General features: G+C 41.8%; 1 protein-coding gene and 1 long non-coding RNA gene across 8 annotated transcripts in view; both read right to left on the bottom strand.

Annotated features, from left to right (window-relative positions):
• TSPAN18 (tetraspanin 18) overlaps positions 1–18,823 on the bottom strand; it is a 174,391-nt gene that overhangs the window by 8,912 nt on the left and 146,656 nt on the right. For all 7 annotated transcript variants that reach the window (XM_083602912.1, XM_083602915.1, XM_083602916.1 and 4 more), the window contains 5 exons: positions 18,036–18,230; positions 14,527–14,601; positions 4,834–4,932; positions 3,217–3,396; positions 1,220–1,303 (listed from right to left, as the gene is read on the bottom strand). In XM_083602912.1, coding sequence (XP_083459038.1) covers positions 1,220–1,303; positions 3,217–3,396; positions 4,834–4,932; positions 14,527–14,601; positions 18,036–18,230 — 633 coding nt within the window. The remainder of the gene's footprint in view (positions 1–1,219; positions 1,304–3,216; positions 3,397–4,833; positions 4,933–14,526; positions 14,602–18,035; positions 18,231–18,823) is intronic.
• LOC310757932 lies at positions 6,344–9,581 on the bottom strand. Its single transcript, XR_014545586.1, has 2 exons — positions 8,188–9,581; positions 6,344–8,134 (listed from the first exon to the last, which is right to left on the bottom strand). It is a non-coding gene; the product is annotated as an uncharacterized lncRNA (long non-coding RNA).

The following is an 18,823-nucleotide window of genomic DNA, read 5'->3' as shown; positions in this document are numbered from 1 at the left end:
TTCTCAACACAACACAGATGTGTACATGTGTAACATTAAGCCAAGCTGTAGGGTATTTTGAACTAATGTGCACTTGCAGTTTAAGTGCACCTACTCTGCTACCCTAGCTGGAAAAAGGGTCAAGCTATGGAGCGGTTGGCTTAGTGTTGCATCTGAAGCTATGCATGCGATTTCTCTGCCTGCAAACGAACCATGAACAAACTAGGTTTGTTATTGACTTCCCAACCATGGTTTGTTCGGGAGAAACAGACCAAAGTAATGCTCCATAGTCTGTTTAGGAGAAACAAACCATGGAACGTTAGCTTGGTTGCAATGCTAATTCAGCCCCTCTGTGGTTTACTTCCCAATTAGGAATAAAGTGAGATTATTCAAGCTGTAAGCCTGTGGCTACGGAAACCCAGCCAGATGGGTGGCATATAAATATTATTATTATTATTATTAAGTTGTGTGTGTCAGCACATTGCTTGGCATATGGAATTTAAAGCAAACCACGGAGCTTGGCTTTAGCATTACAAGTGGTACCTCGGGTTACATACGCTTCAGGTTACAGACTCTGCTAACCCAGAAATAGTACCTCGGGTTAAGAACTTTGCTTCAGGATGAGAACAGAAATTGCGCCGCGGCGGTGCAGCGACAGCGGGAGGCCCCATTAGCTAAAGTGGTGCTTCAGGTTAAGAACAGTTTCAGGTTAAGAACGGACCTCCAGAACGAATTACGGTAAGTACGTAACCAGAGGTACCACTGTCAATTTCCTTTGCTTGTTGTCTTGAATATCACTGGCTTATTAAAAAAAGATACATTTAAAAGCCCTCTTTGCTGACATACTATCAAACATATGAAGAATTTCAAAATTAATAATTAAATGTATCTATTTTGATTTTACAATTTCAGATAAATAAAACCCCTTGAATTCATTTTAGATGCGAATTCAGAATGAGCAAGTTCGTCATGTCTGATGCATCTATTGTTTACACTATGCCCAACAGCAGAGGGCAGTGTCTGGTTATATTTTCTCCCTTCAAATAAATTCTTCCACTTTTAAACTACTACAGATAATATACAACTAAATTAGACAGGAAGATGAGGTGGGAAGCTACAAAAAGGAAACCACATGATTTATGGTGTTTAGCATACCAACTCAAACTGCTTTGAGGTTTAATTTACAATTAAAAGGTATGCAAATTCTATTAAAAAGTAATAATGAAACCTTCCACTATACCTCGATGGCTAATACACCAATGGCAAGAGCTCCTGCAAGGTACACGTACGTCTCAAAGGAGTTAAGTATCACAGTGTAGCAGCCCTAGGAAGAAAGAAACTGCCATGAACCAAACTCATAGTCAAAGTGTTTCAGGGGTCATGTTTGATGACCTGGTAAGACATGAAATGACAGGTCCCTCTTCAAGCATCCCTGGAGGAAGGAGCATCCATTAAAAGTTCATTTTGACAGCATAGCCCATAGGGACACAAAAGCTGATCAGCTAAGCATAATCCAGGAGTTACAGCAAGGCTGACAGAAAAATAGCTACAGAGACCCCATTTGTTCTACAGGATGCACAGATACGTAAACACATTGCAAAGGAAAAGAGTTCAATAAGCTGACTTAAATTTTCTTTTTCAACCCAGCTCTGGAGATGCAAGTTCTTGAATTCCAGACACAGTCATTAATTAGTTTTACAATACTGAATGAGTCTAGGTCAACTAGTATGTTTTTACTGAGGTGCTACCATCTTGACTTTTAGAAGACATCTGAAGGCAGCCTGTTTAGGGAAGTTTTTAATGTTTGATGTTTTATTGTGCTTTTAATATTCTGTTGGGAGCTGCCCAGAGTGGATGGGGAAACCCAGCCAGATGGGTGGGGTATAAATAAATTATGATGTTGTTGATGATGAAACGGAACTGCAACATCTCCACTCTATGGCAATGAAAATCGCAAAACCTGCCACCTTTAGAAGAGGTTCACGTTGTCTCTCTGGCTTGGCAAGATCTCAAGTTTTCAAACATTTTGCGAAATCTATTGCTTTTAAGGGTGCACCACCAGGGCTCTGCGGACGTTGGGCCACCACTGTATCCACAGCCTCAGCAGCAACAGCAAATCATAGGCAGGATGGCAGGGCCTGATCCCTTTGCCAGCTCTGGGCTGGCACAGCTCTTAGCTTCAGGCCAGGCCCAACACATGGCAGCTGCGAGACCACATCTTAAGGTCCAACTCAGCGCCACACTCTCCCTGCCCTCAGAACGTGTAGGGACTTACCGCTGGCCACCACTGGTGGAGGAAATGTCAGTGGGCGTCTTGCCCACACAGCATGTTTGGCAGCAGGCTGGTTTAACCGCCAAAGTTAAGAGAAGGGACACCTCTATTCCATCCACACACCTGCCCCACTAGACTGTGTTTGGATTGCTCTGCCTGCATCTACTCCAGCTTGCCTTGGATATAGTTTATAACATCAAATCAGGGTAGGTAAATAACAAAATTACATGCCGATAATACTGAGTCCTCAAGCCAATGGCATCGCTCTTGGATCTGCAAGTTGCCACGCTGTATCAACCATTCTGGGTCCCTCAATTTCCTGCCCATGTTTCCTCATGTTTTCGCACTTTACTCCAAAATAATCTCTTGTTCACCACACACCCCACACCTGCCCACAGGACTACTCACTCTCCCCTTGTACATTATTACATGGACTACTTAGCCTCTTTGCTTCTGCTGAACTTGAGAAGCAGAGATTTTGACTAGATGGCACTAGAAAGAAGGGAATATTCCTTGCAACTATTGGAACAAATATGCTGCCCAAAAGAGCTGGGCAGGGACTGCCTTCACTACTTCTGCTAGTTATAAGAAACACAAAACAGGTTTCAATTCTGTATGGCGGATGGTTTGCAATTGTGAAAGCCGTCACAGATCCTTGGGTTCAACTTTCTCTCCTGTTCTATAGGCATACTGTGTGGTGTTGTGAAAGTTACCACCTCTCAATCTCAGTTCCTCATCTGAAAAATGTGGGCAACAGTAAATCACATTGAAGGATTGTGGAAAGTATCATGAAAGATCATTGAACACTTTTGTTCCACAGTGTTAATCAAAAAAGAAAGGGGCAAAGTCTACATCCATTTTGGCAAAAATAAGTTTTAAAAGGGACTTTAAGATGGGTGCTTGCACACACCATACGTACATTTTGCCCCCAATAGTTTAAAATCCCATTTCTGTGTTGCCCTTACCTGTTGGTTTTGATACATATCATTACCCCTGAGACACTCTTCTTTGTTGATGAATGCTCCATTACGAGATTGGAGTTCCCGTCGGCAACAAGCTTCAGGAATTGCATCGTGTAAATACAGGGGACGAGGATGAGGGCCAGTTTCAAAATCTTCTGGACCATTGACACCACAGCAGCCAAACTAGCAGACAGGAAAGGTGATTAAATAGTGGATACTGTCTCTCTGCAGGATAGGAGGCATCACAGAGCCATTGAAAATAATATGAAACCTGAATGACAGAAGATGCATAGGAACCATCCATATTCAAATGGATTCAGTATGGCAGGCTGTGTGGCTTCTGCAGACATACAAACAACACACAATTCTAGATTCTCTCAAAGCTTTCCATGCTTCATTTCCCCCCTCTTTCCTCCCCACCCACCCTTTTAAAAAAAGCTTGTGACTAGCCATTAGGATTGTGAAGGCAAGCTGGAAACTGTGGGTGTAACATATGGCAAAATCTTCAAAGATCAAAGCTGGCTCAGGGGAGTTTCCAGTGCTCAGTCTTTAGTGCCCTGGATAGTTATTTGCTCTTTCTCATAATTAAGCAACACAAAGTAATTCTGCAAAATAAGCATACGTGTGCATGTAAAATCCACATGGTTTCTACTGCATAATTCAGCCTTTCTTGGTGCAGAATGTAGGTTGCCTCGACATAGAATATACACACATCTCAATATTGCTTTTAATACAGTGGAACAGCTTCTCTGGGAGTTTAAGACAGATAGAAAGGAAAACTACAAAGCCTGCCTTAACACAGAATGAAAGTGTTTTTCACTGTTGTAATTAGTTTTATGGATAATGGCCAATGTGATTTATCCAGTAGAGTAAGACATCCTCTCCTGCCTGCCTATCTGCCCAAATCTTCCTATAGCTGATGCTCCATTGGCACGGCCAAATGTAATGTACAGAAGGACTCCCGGTTTATTTTTATTTTAAGTAATTAAATATTGTCGGTGCCTGACTGATGGGAGGATGAGATTAATATTTGACTATCTTCAGAACTAATGGACAAGCATTATGGTTAGTCTCTCCCTGTCTTCTTAATAATATAATGCTAAAATGAAAGCCATCACAACCAATTGTCACATCAGTTACAGAGAACTATTACAGAGAACATTCACCATAATCCAGGAAGAGCAGGGGTGGGCAACCTATTGCCCTCCAGGTGTTGCTGGACTACAATTCCCATAATCCCTGACCATTAGCCATGCTGGCTGGGTCTTATGGGAGTTGAAGCCCAATGATGTCTCAAGAACCACGTTCCTTACCCCTGAGATAGGGCATGGAATCAGGCTTGATTGCAGACAATCCACCAGGCTGATGCAGCTGCACGTGTGTAAAAGAAACCAGAAATACCAGCCAGCTGTTTGTGAAGAAATTGGGAGTGGCGTTTTCTCTGCCATCCGTTTTCTCCCCAACAAATGGAAGGCAGTCATTACATTTTACCTCTTGGCCATTGTATTATAACCATACATATCTGTCTAGGCTTTGTAAGGCTACTTAAAGGGGACTAGTGACAATTCATTAGGGCTCAGGGTCCATCTGCAGTGATGCACTAGGCAAGCTACTACTCACTGTGATCATGACCGAGTTCCAGGTGGAAGAGAAGACGTCAGAGTCATTGTTGCCTTGATAGTGCTTCTTCAGTTCCTTTGTAAAAAACTCTCTGGTCAACTGCAACATACAGAATGAAGCAAAATGAGAAATGATTCATGCCTGCTATTCAAAGTGCAGAAATATAGTGGTTAGCGGTGCTTAGATGCTGCCAGTGCTCTGAGCACATCACAGATTAACCTTACAAGGTCGTCTAATTTTTGTGATTGAGACGGGGTGCTAATTCCACCTGGGTCCAGGATAGCCAGCACGAGAGATGCTTGCTGATAAATTGATAGGTGACCCATATCCTTTATTCTGAGCTGGGATAGAAAAGGCCATGGCATGAGGGGACTTCATATTCCCTTGAAGTTTGCTCAAGACACTCCTCCCACCTAATAATTTGAGAGAAAAGACTTCAGTTCAGTGGTGGAGCTTATGCTCTGCATGCAAAGGTCCCAGGTGAGGTTGGGAAACCCTGGAGAAATACTGTACTTTTCTCATGCACTCCCATCTCTTCCTGCAAAGCCAAGAGGGAGACATCTGTCAAGTTTTGTTTCAGTTTAAAGTAATCTCAGCTTTAGTGCTGCATTTGAACCAGGGGGCCTGGTCAAAACTGTAAATGAAGGTTCTTTAAAAGTACATCTGAACTAGACAGAAGCATTCCTCCCAGCCACTCAGAAGGAGGAGAGAAAAGGGGCAAGGATGTGAACTCTATGCTTTGCTCAGGTATGCCGAGTCTCATTCATGCAGTGCTACACCATGGTTTAGCACTGTGTGTGAACAACCCTAGTGTTGTCTCATTCCACTGCTTCTCCAGTTTTACAGGCAGTAATTATACTTTAACACTGTACATGTTCAATGCTCATAAACTTTTGTTAATTGCATCTTCAACTGTCATGGTGAATGACAACTGCAAATAAAAACAGAAAATTAAATACCAGTTCAGGCCACTTCCCTCCTATAAAGGCTGGGAATAAACTGAGAAGAATCTCAATCGAAATGATGGCAATTTACTGAAAGCCGCTTGCTCATAAGAGTACCCTTCGTGGTCACTGTAGAACCATCTTTCTAGATCCCTCTTAGCACTCATTCACCTGTGAAAGCATGGACCCAAGGAGTTTTCTGTCTGTCTTGTGCCTTCTAGCCAAGGGTCCAAGCATTTTTGCCTTAGCCCTGCTACTTTCCCATGGCAAACTCAGTCTTTAGTGCTAAATCGGAACCAACGGCAATCTGCAGAAAACTCGTCTTTTCTGACTCAGCACTAAACCACAGGTTTTCATGGGGGAGAAGAAGCAGTTCAAAGTGTGGATGAGCCCTCAGTCATGCCAGAAGTATAGCAGAACAAATTTTAACCAGGTAGGTGAAAACACACGCACACACACATATAGCATTCGGACGCTTCATCATTTAAGCAGAATGAGCACTTAACAGTTAAGACTTAACAAGTTCTCAGTAATACAACGTGTGCTATCAACACACTGGGGGGTCATTTTACTTTTTATATTGTTTTCCCTGGAACTTTATTACTAAAATTAATGGAAATCCTGCAGACCTCACAGAAGTCACAGTGGGCTTGTTGAAGCTACACCTCCAGCAACTCCAATGTGAAGAGGCCATGTTCCCTTCGAGTGGAAATGCCTATTAGTCAGGCCGGATGGAGATTCTCCCCGGGGAAATAATGCAGCACCGTCAGGGGCCTCGGGGTTAGAAGGTGCCACTCCATGTGCTCCAGCATTGTGTTTCCCTTCCCTTCTTTTGCATAATTTACCCGCCCAGGCTCCCATCCTGCGGAGACAGCCGCCCAGACTTTTTATTGATGCTTGTCTGTTTCCTAAGTGCAGACTTTGAAACTAATATTACAGTTGGTAATAGTCCCAATTGGCTTCCTTTGACCAGTTCTGAAACAAAAGAGTCATTTGAATATAAAGTGAAACCTTTATTTTGACAGGCGTGATCCCAAAGGAAATGTTTGAGGTTTGTGTTTGTGATTTTTATGAGATTTGACCTAAAACAAAGCCCAGCGCTGGGATTGTGCTTATTGGCCAGAAAAGAAACTCCTTCCTTTCACTAGTATAACATTTTACTTTGTTCCAAGTATCTGGACAAAGGTGGGGGCAGGAGGCAGTTAATAACATAAGTCACATGGCTTATTTTCAGTGTTAAAAAAAATCCATAAAACAAAGCAGTCTAAAATCAGTAGCACTTGACCAAGCACTGTTTCTCTCCTTTATTAGAGGTTTGTGTTAGGCTGCGAAGGTGTTTCTATGTCCTATCCTCGCTGCATAAAAATACTTGAATTAATAGATGCAGTATTCTGTAGTGCTGCTGCTGAGTCTCATAATTACCTATGTCAGCATACAAATTTGGCACTCTTGGAATGTGTACTTATATTCTAAACAGACCTCCCTCCAGGTTGGAATGCAAGCTGAGCTGAAGAAGAACTGCTTGGGGGCCCAGGGAGAAAATGGGATCCCCCACCCACCTCCTTAACTGCCTGCTGCTGCAGCAGGGAGAAAAACCTTCCTCCCCATCTTCTCATTCCCTCCCCCTTCCCAAACTCCCCTTTTGCTTGGGATGCTCCTACATTATAGAAGGAAGGAAGGGGGTGAGGAGAGAAGAGGAGGTGATAAAGAAAGCAGCTTCTCTCCCAACAGGTAAATTCTGAAATGACAAGAAAAAAAGAACTACTGCCAGTCCCAATATGAACTTGACCTCAGGCGCTGAAGGGCACATCTATACCTGTAATTGTTAAACAGCAGGAAAGTTATTCAGCAGGTATTGCTACTGCTATGAAAGCTGAAATGAATTGGGAGTAGCATCGCCCTGCCATATAGCTATTATTGAGAGCTTTCTGAAAGGCAGCATTTGGCACATGATGTGGGGAAGGTCATTTCTCTCAAAAGGATCCAGACTGATCTAAGCAGAGTAGGAAGAATGGATTCTTCCACAGCTACTACAAAGCTTGTTTATCTTCTTCCACTTGAGAGCACATCCACCACCTTAATATGCTGATCTTCCTAATGAGGTATTTTAGTAAGTTGTGGCAGTTATTGATGAAAAGCAGCCTCCAGCTGCTACTCGATGAGCCTCACACATGACAAATAGCACCTAGCAGCAATTGTTGTAGTGCTGTCACTTGTAAGAGAACAACCTTTCACCTGTCTCTTACTATGGGACTTGCCCGTGATCTCTTTAGAAGAGAAAACATCACTTTCTGTGGTGGTGGTGAATCAACAACCACAAGTCTTCAGCCTCACCATTCATTTCATTTTTAATAAGACTCAAGTTCTAAACTTCTAATAGTGGTTTTTGCTCTTTCATTTTGAAAACCACTTTGTTTTTAACATTGTTTTAAACCTCTAAACTGTGAGCTCTTCTCAACTGTTGCTGACTCTCCCTCGCTGCTCCCCTCTCAGTTCTCTTCTCCAACCCTCCAAGCTTTATTCAAGGGAAGGATCTTCTCCTCTAACAGCTTCAGCCATTTGAAACCGATTCCTTGCCTGTCTGCTTCACTGCTATCTGCCCTACTTCAAATCTCAGCAGATAACATCTCTCTTAAGCCTTGTTGTGGTTCTTAATTTCTTCTTTCCCCTCTGCTATTAATTATTTACCTCTAACTATATAATTTAACCCCATATAGTGCTGTGAGAGCTTTGGACACAAGATGTTGTACAAGGAAAAGTTGTGTTGCACCATAAGGCAGACAGCGAAGCGTCTATCAATTACATCTGTCTCAAGAGGGAGACGGGCTATGCAGAGCATTAAGCATAATACCACCTCACAAGCCAATAAGCTAATAAGGAAGTGCAGAGAGGCTGCATCTATACTGAATGGTACAGCACTCGAAGAAATAATTTCTACACTTGCCAGGATATTTAATATCCTTTCACTCTGATCTGTTACTTCAGCACAACTAATTACCTTCAACTTTCTACCTCCATCAACATATTTTGGCCCGACTGCCTCAGTAACAGTAGGCCAAAACATATTACATTACCTCTTCACCACCACTCCAAATATTTATCTTAGGAAATATTTATCCACCCACTTAGTTGATTTAGCACTTGACACTGAACCAAAGGGATGGTGTACATGGCACACAGGGGTGTTCAAATGGTAATTCTGGGCCAACTGGCCACCCTCCAAACAAACCTTCCCACCTCACAGGTTTATGCTGGTTTTTAAGGAAGCATTGTGCACCAAGATATTGTCACTAGGTCAGGGATAGCTCATGTGGTTCCCTCCAGGTGTTGTGAACTACTACTCCTATCAATCACAACCACTGGCCACACTGGCTGGAGCTGATGGGAGTTGTAGCCCGCAACGTCTGATGGGGAAGGGCCACAGCTTTACATGTGATAGTTTTCTGGCTCAGTCCCCAGCATCTCCAAGCAAACTCCCCTATCTGAAATCCTGGAAAGCTGCTGCCACTCAGTATAGATTCTAAACTGTAGATGATACTGAGATAGATGGACCAAGAGTCTTACTCTGTAGGAGGTAGCTTCCTATGATCATATGCAACTTTCTGCAGAGTCTCTTCTCCAGGTTCCCCCTACCTGAACGCAGCCTGATATGGTACCCCATTTATAGCCAAGTAAAGACCTATATTTTGGGTGGCGCTGTGGTCTAAACCACTGAGCCTAGGGCTTGCCGATCGGAAGGTTGGTGGTTCAAATCCCCACAATGGGGGGAGCTCCTGTTGTTCAGTCCCAGCTCCTGCCAACCGAGCAGTTCGAAAGCACGCAGTGCAAGTAGATAAATAGGCAACACTCCGTCAGGAAGGTAAATGGCGTTTCCGTGCACTGCTCTGGTTCGTCAGAAGTGGCTTAGTCATGCTGGCCACATGACCTGGAAGCTGTATGCCGGCTCCCTCGGCCAGTAAAGTGAGATGAGTGCCACAACTCCAGAGTTGTCCCTTTACCTTTTACCTTTAAGAATAGCATGGGCAGCACATGTCCTACTTGTCCTGCTAGCGTCCCTGCTAATTTGGCAGACTGGGCTGGCTCAACTACAGTAGGAACACAAGGAACACTACTTGGGGCAGCAATACATTTAGGAGAGTCAGTGGAGACTATGTGATCTAAGTGGTGCGCTCCATAGTCCCTTGCAAAGTTGCAGAAGATGCTTGGGCCACAGCGCTAATATCAGAAAGACCACTAAGGGTGCCGGAATAGCCATTGTAAAATGCAATGATTCTAGAATATGCTTCTCAGAATGCTCAGAGAGGCTCCTTGCAGCCATAAAGTGTCACACCCACCCAGCCAAGTACAGGCATATGTTGAAAACTTTGTGAGTTGTGAGGTCACTAGGTGAGCTGGATGCAAGAAATGAATGCTGCTTGTGCCTGAAGGATAGTTTGCACAGCCACACCCATAGTCTATTCTTTTGGTTTCCCTCCCTTAATGCTGCAACGTGCTCAAAAACACTGTACAATCACAGGAAAGCATATCCCCATTGTTCATAGGCACACGGGAAGAAAAACATGCACACCTGGACTGCTGATACCTAAATGTAACAGCTTGTGCAAGTGTGTGGTTTTCCTCTACTATGTGTGAGGTCTTCTATTTGCGCTGTCCTGAAAGAATTCAACAAATTCAGAAAACAAGAGCTGTATTGACCAGACCCCAACAGATCCCCAGGAAGTGGTCGCTATTTATAGAGCAATAGCTGTTGCCACCAAGACACAATTACGCTTTCTCCCTGCCTGTGCTACTTGAAATGGGGTATCTAAAACTCCTTACAAAGTGCAGTTCTTTCCCTTCTGTTCAATTGCAGAGAACACCAGCTGAGAAGAGAGACATTATTTCCTTCTAACCTTTGGACAGATATGACTCTTTCAGCATTGACTTTCTAAACCTCACTTCTTCACTTATTTTAAGGTCTTTTTTAAAAAAAAATAATAATGGTGAAAACATAGCCTCTTTGGGAAAAATTAAACCGATGTTAAATCCTTGTTAAGTCTGCTGCAAGGTTACTCTATACTGGCTCCCTCATTAATTTCTTCTGTATAAAACACACACTACAATTAGTCCTGTCAAACCAGTAAAAGGCTTTTTTTTTTTTAAAAAAAAAAGATGATTGTTCTGCTTTCATCAGATTCATTAACAGGAGCAACCAACTGAAATACTGCAATATATTACTACAGGTAAAGATCTTGAAGATCTTTAAAGGAAAGAAAATACATTTTTCTCTAAGTCACAAAGCAAAGTACATCTTGTTTAAGGAAATAAACCCATGGAAACAGAGGTAATAACATATGTCCCTGATAGCATGGGCACCCAAACACAAGTGTCTACACATGTTATGAATAGAAGCACACTTTCCAAGATCATGAGCCTAGAGACATGGTGGGTTGTATTAACAACAAGAGGATATAAGCAATAGAATGTGAACTCTACTTTGGGGTAAAAAAGCCCCTAGGGTTCTTGTTCAACTAAATTATTGTGCTAGCAGAAGCCAGCTCAACGATTCTCACTAGTGCAATGAGCCCCTTTCTTTCCATGTCCTCCCCATATATACTCTGGAGGGTCAAGAGAAGCCTCAGAGCAATGCACAGCTGGAGGACAGGAGAGATTATGGACATCAAGAGAAAATTTGCCAGATGGAACAAAGAACTGGGATATTTGTGGGTGGGGAGTAAGTCCAAGGTTCTCAGGGCTGTTCTGATAAACAATGGGAAGTAGTGAATATTGGAAGTGGGTTCCAAATGCAAAATGAAATAAAGGTACATATCTGAGCCCTGTTGAGGATGCAACACCACAATCTTAATTTTTTGCACAAGATCAAGCTACTGGATTTCATTGTGACCACTGTACAACGTAAGTAATGTGTGCAATTCAGTTCCACAGCCCATAGAAACATAGGAAGCTGCCTAACACTGAGTCAGACCAGCAACTTTTCAGGGATTCAAGCAGGAATGTCTACTTCTACCTAGAGATACCAAGGACTGAAACTGGGACTTTCTGTAGTTGCTTTACCACTGAGTCTTCCCAAATTTATGTGTTTAATCAGTCACACAAACCTGCAACAACAGCTTCCTAAATCTGCATATATTAAAAAAGCACCAAACTGATGGTAGAAAGCTTAGTAACAATGTTACTATGTGTCATTATTATTAGTGGCAATTATTTAGCCAGCACAAAGGGTGTTAAGAAAGCAATAAATTAGCAACAGGGAGCTGCAGAATTTGCAAAGTCCTTGAGAAAGAGATGGGCCAAAACTTGTATCTTGGAAGGAAAGAATCTAAGAGGGAGGCAGGGAGAGGTGATATGGGCAGAATAAAGGAACAGGAGAATGAGCTCATTGGGAACACTGTGAATCATACAGTTGATATCAGAAAAGCCAGAGAAAAATGAAGAGTGACTAGAATGGAAAGTTTAATACTCACACAGGCCTTTTTCCATCTGGCCTGGGAGGACGGGGTCTTGACTGACTCCAACTACAAAAGCTGAGGTTGCTGCACAGACTCTTAGGCTAGGGTGCTGTTTGGCAGAGGCTGTTGTGGTTGGGGGTTATTGCTGCTGATTTTTTGTATCTTTATTTTAGCCCTTGTGATTTATGTGGAAATGGTTTGGCTTAGTTGTGTATTTTTTAAAAAATGTTTCATTTATTATGACTACTTTTGTTATGTTGTCGTTGTGTATTTTTTTCATGTAGTAAGCAACCTTGAGCATGGTTTGAACTGCAGAAAGGTAGCATACTAATAAAATTATATATGCAGGTATGTATGTTTCTACATGGACAGGGAAAAAATCTTACGTTTTCTTGTACCTCAAGTGAAAGGTATATGTTTCAGACACAGCATTATTCAAGCTCCCACAGCGGTGAACCAAAATGCCCTATGGAAGCTTACACTGCAGCTTACTACAGAACACAATGGGCTCTTGGGGCTTGCAATGTTTTTAAAAATCTAACCACCTACTTCCTTAAACATGGGGGAATTAAAAGCAAGCCCTGTGTTTATAGAGCATTGAGTTACACTATGCCAAAGTTTCTGTCCACAGGCTCCTTTGTGTCATTCTCATTCTCACCCTATTAGTGAATACTTTGTTTTTCTGCCATTCCCACAGGTTTATTTGCTAAATGTCTCTATCCTTAGCTCTTCTATTTTAAAACAAAAAACCCAAACACACAGAAATGAGGCTGCAGATTTGTGCCAGAAAACAGCCAAATAAATACAAAGCAAAATACAAAAGCAAAGCAAAAATTTTGCAGGAAATTGAATTTGCCAAATAGAACAATGGACAAAAGCAACTGAAGTCACACCAGGACACACCAGCTAACTTTGGCTATGTAAGGTGTAAATGTGGGTTTCCTGTGTTCACAAATGCAACAAGAAAACAAGTGAAAGCAAAAAAAGGGAGAAGTATCTCATGTTTGCCTATACAGTGGTATCTCGGGTTACATACGCTTCAGGTTACATATGCTTCAGGTTACACACCCCGCTAACCCAGAAATAGTACTTCAGGTTAAGAACTTTCCTTCAGGATAAAAACAGAAATCGTGCTCCGGCGGTGTGGCAGCAGCAGGAGGCCCCATTAGCTAAAGTGGTGCTTCAGGTTAAGAACAGTTTCAGGTTAAGAACGGACCTCCAGAATGAATTAAGTACTTAACCCGAGGTACCACTGTATTGCAAGTCAACACTTACAGTAGAGTTCCTAAGGAAGTGGGTGTTCCTAGGAAGCTTTGGTCATTGCTCCAAGTCTCCCACCCCCCAACCGAGGACCCCCCCCCCAATGTAAAAGCAAAAAACCCCAATCCCTTTGTTTAGGAATGTGTAGTTGTGTTTTTTTGTATTTTGTTTTGCATCACAGAGAATTGTGGGTAAATCTGCACTCCTGAACTTGCTTGCAGTTAGATTTTGCAATTCAGCTTTAGTAAGCAGAAGGTATGCACAAAAATAAGGGTTTTATGGACAATAAGTATACGTATTTTATGAGGAAAATGCATTGAAAATACATATAAGTAAAAAGCGTGTGTTTTACATAAGAAATGCATACATTTCAAATGTAATTTTTTGTGTGCATTCTTTTGAAAAACTCACACAAATAAAGATGGAATGGACTTGTGATAGGGCATCAGCTTAGTCCATCCTCTAGACAAGAGGAAAATGGCAGCCTAAATATGATAGCAGTTTTATTAAAGGATTGTTTGGTCTATCTGAGCTGATTTAAAGCTCTGTTTTCAGTACAGGTGGTACTGGACAGATAAGCATTGTGCTGCAGACTTGGAAAAGCATGCATGTGACAGATTCTTCTTACTGGCACAATGAAATAACTTATGATGAATTTACTTCTTTCTATCCTGCTGTGCTATGTTATTTTAACCTCTCAAACTGTTATTAATTTTGTCTCTGATCTATGAAACTAAAGCTAATTCAGTTTTAATGAGGATGCTTTTTTTTAAAGTATGAGCCTGCATAAGCTCCTTAACTCTGGAAACCTGGGGGGGGGGGCATGTTATCTCCTCTACACATAAACCATCTACTTGACACAAGTTTCTTTTGCTAGCATTCAACAGGTGACTGCATGATGTTCAGACCAGGAGTAATAATAGGAATATTGGTCCACTGCCATCCTAACAGATATCAACTCAGCAAGCTTATAACCTTCTAACTTGAAGTCCACCTGAACCAAAATCTGCAGGGCGCCATGCTGACATTGTAATACTTACATTTTCTCTAAAGATAAAAGCCAGGATTGCAGCTGAGAGTTCTGCCAGGAAGATTAGCAAAATAAACATGAAGAACTGAAAGAGAGAAAAAGAAAGGCAGACAAATCACTGTACATCCACAGCAAACAGCTGGGACAGAATCTCTCAAAATAATCAAAACGATAAATCAAGCTGAGTGAGGAATTTGTCCTCGCCATGCAAAGGAAATCTGCAGCTACACTGGAAGAAATCTTCCAAATCCATAGATCAACAAAACATCCAGGGACACGCCAGACTGCAAAACTGCAAGGCTTTACTTTACAAACCATTCTGCTGATCATATGGATTCACTGTTGAGCATACCAACTCACTTAAAATCCTCCACTCTCTGGCCTCCCTGCCAAGGCCTCCCTGCCCCCATCACTTTGACATAGATTTTCTGCCCCAGAGTCATTGGGCAAATTATTATTATTATTATTTATTTAATGTCTATACTGCCCTTCATCCGAGGATCACAGGGCGGTTTACAATATAAAAACACAAAAACACACATAAACATAACATAGTAATAAACAATAACAATAACCACACTATCACACGGAGAAAAAGACCATCCACAGTTTCATTATCCAAATGTATGGGAGAAGACTCTTTCTCAGCCTCATTTCCCTATCTGTATCTGCAAATAATACCGTGACTTGCATACTGGAATGTTTTGAGGGTCAAACTAAACATGAAACTCATCACGTAGCTTGCCCTTGTCTAGCTGCTGGCTTGGGGAAACAGGACTGGGACTGCGGCCAGGGGGATAAGTGCATTAACCACCTGAATGAGAGGAAAGTTCCCCCTGGTGCCAGTTTGGTCCTCAGTAAAAATTAGATCAAGCAGTACTTAGTTCTCTCTCCCACCCCCCCCTTTACCTTTGTTGCAACGTGGGTGGAGAAAGAGGAAGGGACAGATACAAAGGAATTTCTTATGGGTACACCAAGACTGATTTATACTCTTCTGTAGCCTTCCAAAATTCAAATATACACCACGGACCCCACTATTTTATCAAGCAGCAAGTGAAATGGCTTTAGGGGTATTTCACAGCAAGCTCATTTCTAAGTCTTCCAAGCAGTGTGCAGTGTTTTTTTGTGTTTTTTTAAAACACAACCTTGCAAAGATCAACTGCTAGAACAACAGCTTTGGGGGCTGTGAAGCACAACACAGCCTGACGCTTGATGCAACATATCAGATTCAACTGCAACATTTCTTATAAAAATATAACATGAAAAATAATCTCTACGCAGAAAGAAGCTTGAGAACTTCCCTTGGGATGCATGTTTCTCTCTTGTCTCTTATCCATGCTGTACGCTTGCCTTGAGTTTACACTTGAGCTAAAAGCTTTAGGCATTCATTATGTATCACTGCAAAATCTCTCTCAGGAAGCCTCTGGCTCATCTATTTTTGAAAACTTCATATGAGGACTTGGATTTTGATCAGGCCATGAAAGTAACACTTCTCCCACAACCCCAGCTACAGTTAACAGCCACTTCATTTGAACTTCCTGAAGAAATATGAAAATCTCGCCAGGCCAATATTTCCACAAGTCACACACTAAATCGCTTTGCATAGTCAATTCTTTCCCATCACTCCCTCTTTGGAAGAAACCTTCGTTTGGGAAGTCCTTGTTCCTGGGGGGAAACTCTTACATAACTTTTTCCATCCCATTTTATAACGAATAAAATGACGTACCAAATGAAAAGTTTAGCCATTACGCACACCCTCAGGTATATAGGATAACAGGCAAATTGAAGGGTGGCTGGGTGGGGAACTAGGACAACAAAAATGTTGCAGCTTTCCACTTCAATCAAAGGCTTCCTTTCATTATGTATGGCATCGCTATAATGTACATTATAATGAAACCCAAATTTACTTGACCCAAATGGTGTGCACACATGCGCACATACACACATCCACACCTTTAGGTTTTTCTTTCCACATGTACCCAAATGTGATATGGCAAACTTTGTGGGCTGCAACCACACTAGAATTTTGTGGCTTAAGGACTTCTTAGAAACTAATTGATTACTTTTTTGGAGTTCACTTGCAGTTTGAAGAAGGCTGACAAAGGGGGATTTCATACTCTTGACTCTAGGGCTGATTAAATAGTGCATGCTGATGAATATATGGGGAAAATGGGGGTGCAGATAAGGTATAAAGTTCTTATGGGAGCACTTGTGTATGCACGCTTGATGAAAATACAGGTGGTTTTATAGGGGTAAAATATAGAGAATAGGGCTATCAATGGTGACGTGCTATCAGAGATCATTGAATTGTACAATTGGAAGGCACTGGCCATCTAATTCAACCCCCTGCAATGTAGGAATATACAGGTAGCCCATATGGGACCTTGCCATAATCAGCCCCATGCTCTAACCAACTGGGCTAGATGTTATGCCCCTGAACAGAAGTGGATGGGAAGCATGAGTGAGATGTCTTGTAACTGGTTGGCCACTGTGAGAAGAGACTGCCAGAACAGACAGTCATTTGATCTGATCCAGCAGGGCTCTTTTTATGTCCTTTTGTCCTAAAGTACTTACAGGACCAGAAACTTACAGGACAAGAAACTATGATTTTCCACTATATGAATGAGTTGCAGCAAAGTTTTATATCATGTGCTTCTTATTGTCTCCTCTTTTGTAGCTGCAATGAGGAGTTCAGATGTTTCTGCATCTACTCTTAAGCAAATCACAATTCCCTACTACATCTGTACTTCGGGAACTGTAGCTTGTTAGAAGCCTTAACCATCCTATAGAACTATTCATAGCTGCAGGCACAATTTCCCCCTCCCAAATAACATTCAATATTTGAGATTAAATGTTATTTATCAGGCTACAATTGGACTCTGGAGCCCATATTCATATCTACTCAACGGGAGTTCTGCAATGTTTATTTTTTACTAGAATCCTCAAAGCTGCTCATAACGATTAAAAATGCAATTGAAATATTTAAAACACTACACTTAAAAACAAACCAAAAGTAAAAAGAAACAAACAAACAAAAATTAAGCACACTACAGATCTCTTTACCTTTTCCTGCTATTTCATCACCTTCTTCAGAGTTTTGATTTGAAATGGCTTGCACACAAAGTTAACCTAAAAGATCTACCTATGTAGGCAGCAAAATGCTACTAGCTCTCCATGCTCAAAATATCTGCATGTTCTTCTTGTACGTGTAACAGTACTAGCTTATGAACACATTAAATTCTACTCCTTGGTAGTTGTGCCAAGATAGGTGCAGTGTTTATTTTCAAGTAGTTATGATTATTACTTATAAGTGATCGCAACAAGCAATTCATTAGCTGTACAGCAGAACTTGCATGCAGATTAGGATGAAATGCCTTTAGTTGTCAACTGTGCAAAAACTGCAGTTTGCAAACAATTGGATGTGCAAAACAATCTGTACCAGTATTACCTAATCAGCTATCCATACCACGCAGGCAGATACAAAAGAAAACCACATATGAAAGAGCCAACAGTACTTACAAAGAGAAGGAGGCATTTGTTCTCGCGGATGGCTCCACAGCAGCCAAGGAACCCCAGCAAGAAGAGCATTGCTCCCATCGCCAGCATGATGTATGCCCCCGTGAAGAGCAGAGGATTACTAGCCACTATCTCTCGGAATCCTGTGGGATCCACTATGACCCATATTCCAACTCCCAGTAGAGATGTACCACCCAGCTGCCGAAAAGGGAAATATTTCAGATAAAGACATTCAATTCCTTTCTAGATTCCCTCCAGTGAGTTCATCCCCAGCTAAGAGATCTAACCAACACAATAGCTGCATGACTAAGCTAGCTTTCTGCCATGCAAGCTTACTTTTTTCACAGTGTGCATTTCCTATAATTTCCCCCACCCACCCACCCACACACACACACACACACACTTTTCATTATTTGGGCTATTTATAGCAAGGAAGCACCCATTTTTGCTTTATAGCTCAGCTCTTCCTGTGTAGTTATTTCCTGTGTAGAATCCATGGAAGAAGCAATAGGACAACCTCGGGGACATCAGAGACATAGGCCCCATCTTTGCAAAGGTTTCATTCATTTTGAGATATAAAAAGGGGCTTGGCAGGGCTGCTAGATTATTCCCTTACCTGTATAATACATTCTTTCTCCCATGTTACATAATAAGCTTCCCCTGCCCGCCAAAATGATTCACCTGTACTATACAAACCGTACAGATACACAATATATTATTATTATTCTAGGTGTATTTCCAGAGGTGCGTTCTTTAACAAAAAACACAACCATCACAGGAAGCTGAACTTG

This window comes from Podarcis filfolensis (genome assembly GCF_964270895.1).
Source record: "Podarcis filfolensis genome assembly, chromosome: 1".
Taxonomy (NCBI): domain Eukaryota; kingdom Metazoa; phylum Chordata; class Lepidosauria; order Squamata; family Lacertidae; genus Podarcis; species Podarcis filfolensis.
The sequence above is the reverse complement of the archived record's forward strand: the minus strand, read 5'-3'. Positions and strand labels throughout refer to the sequence as shown.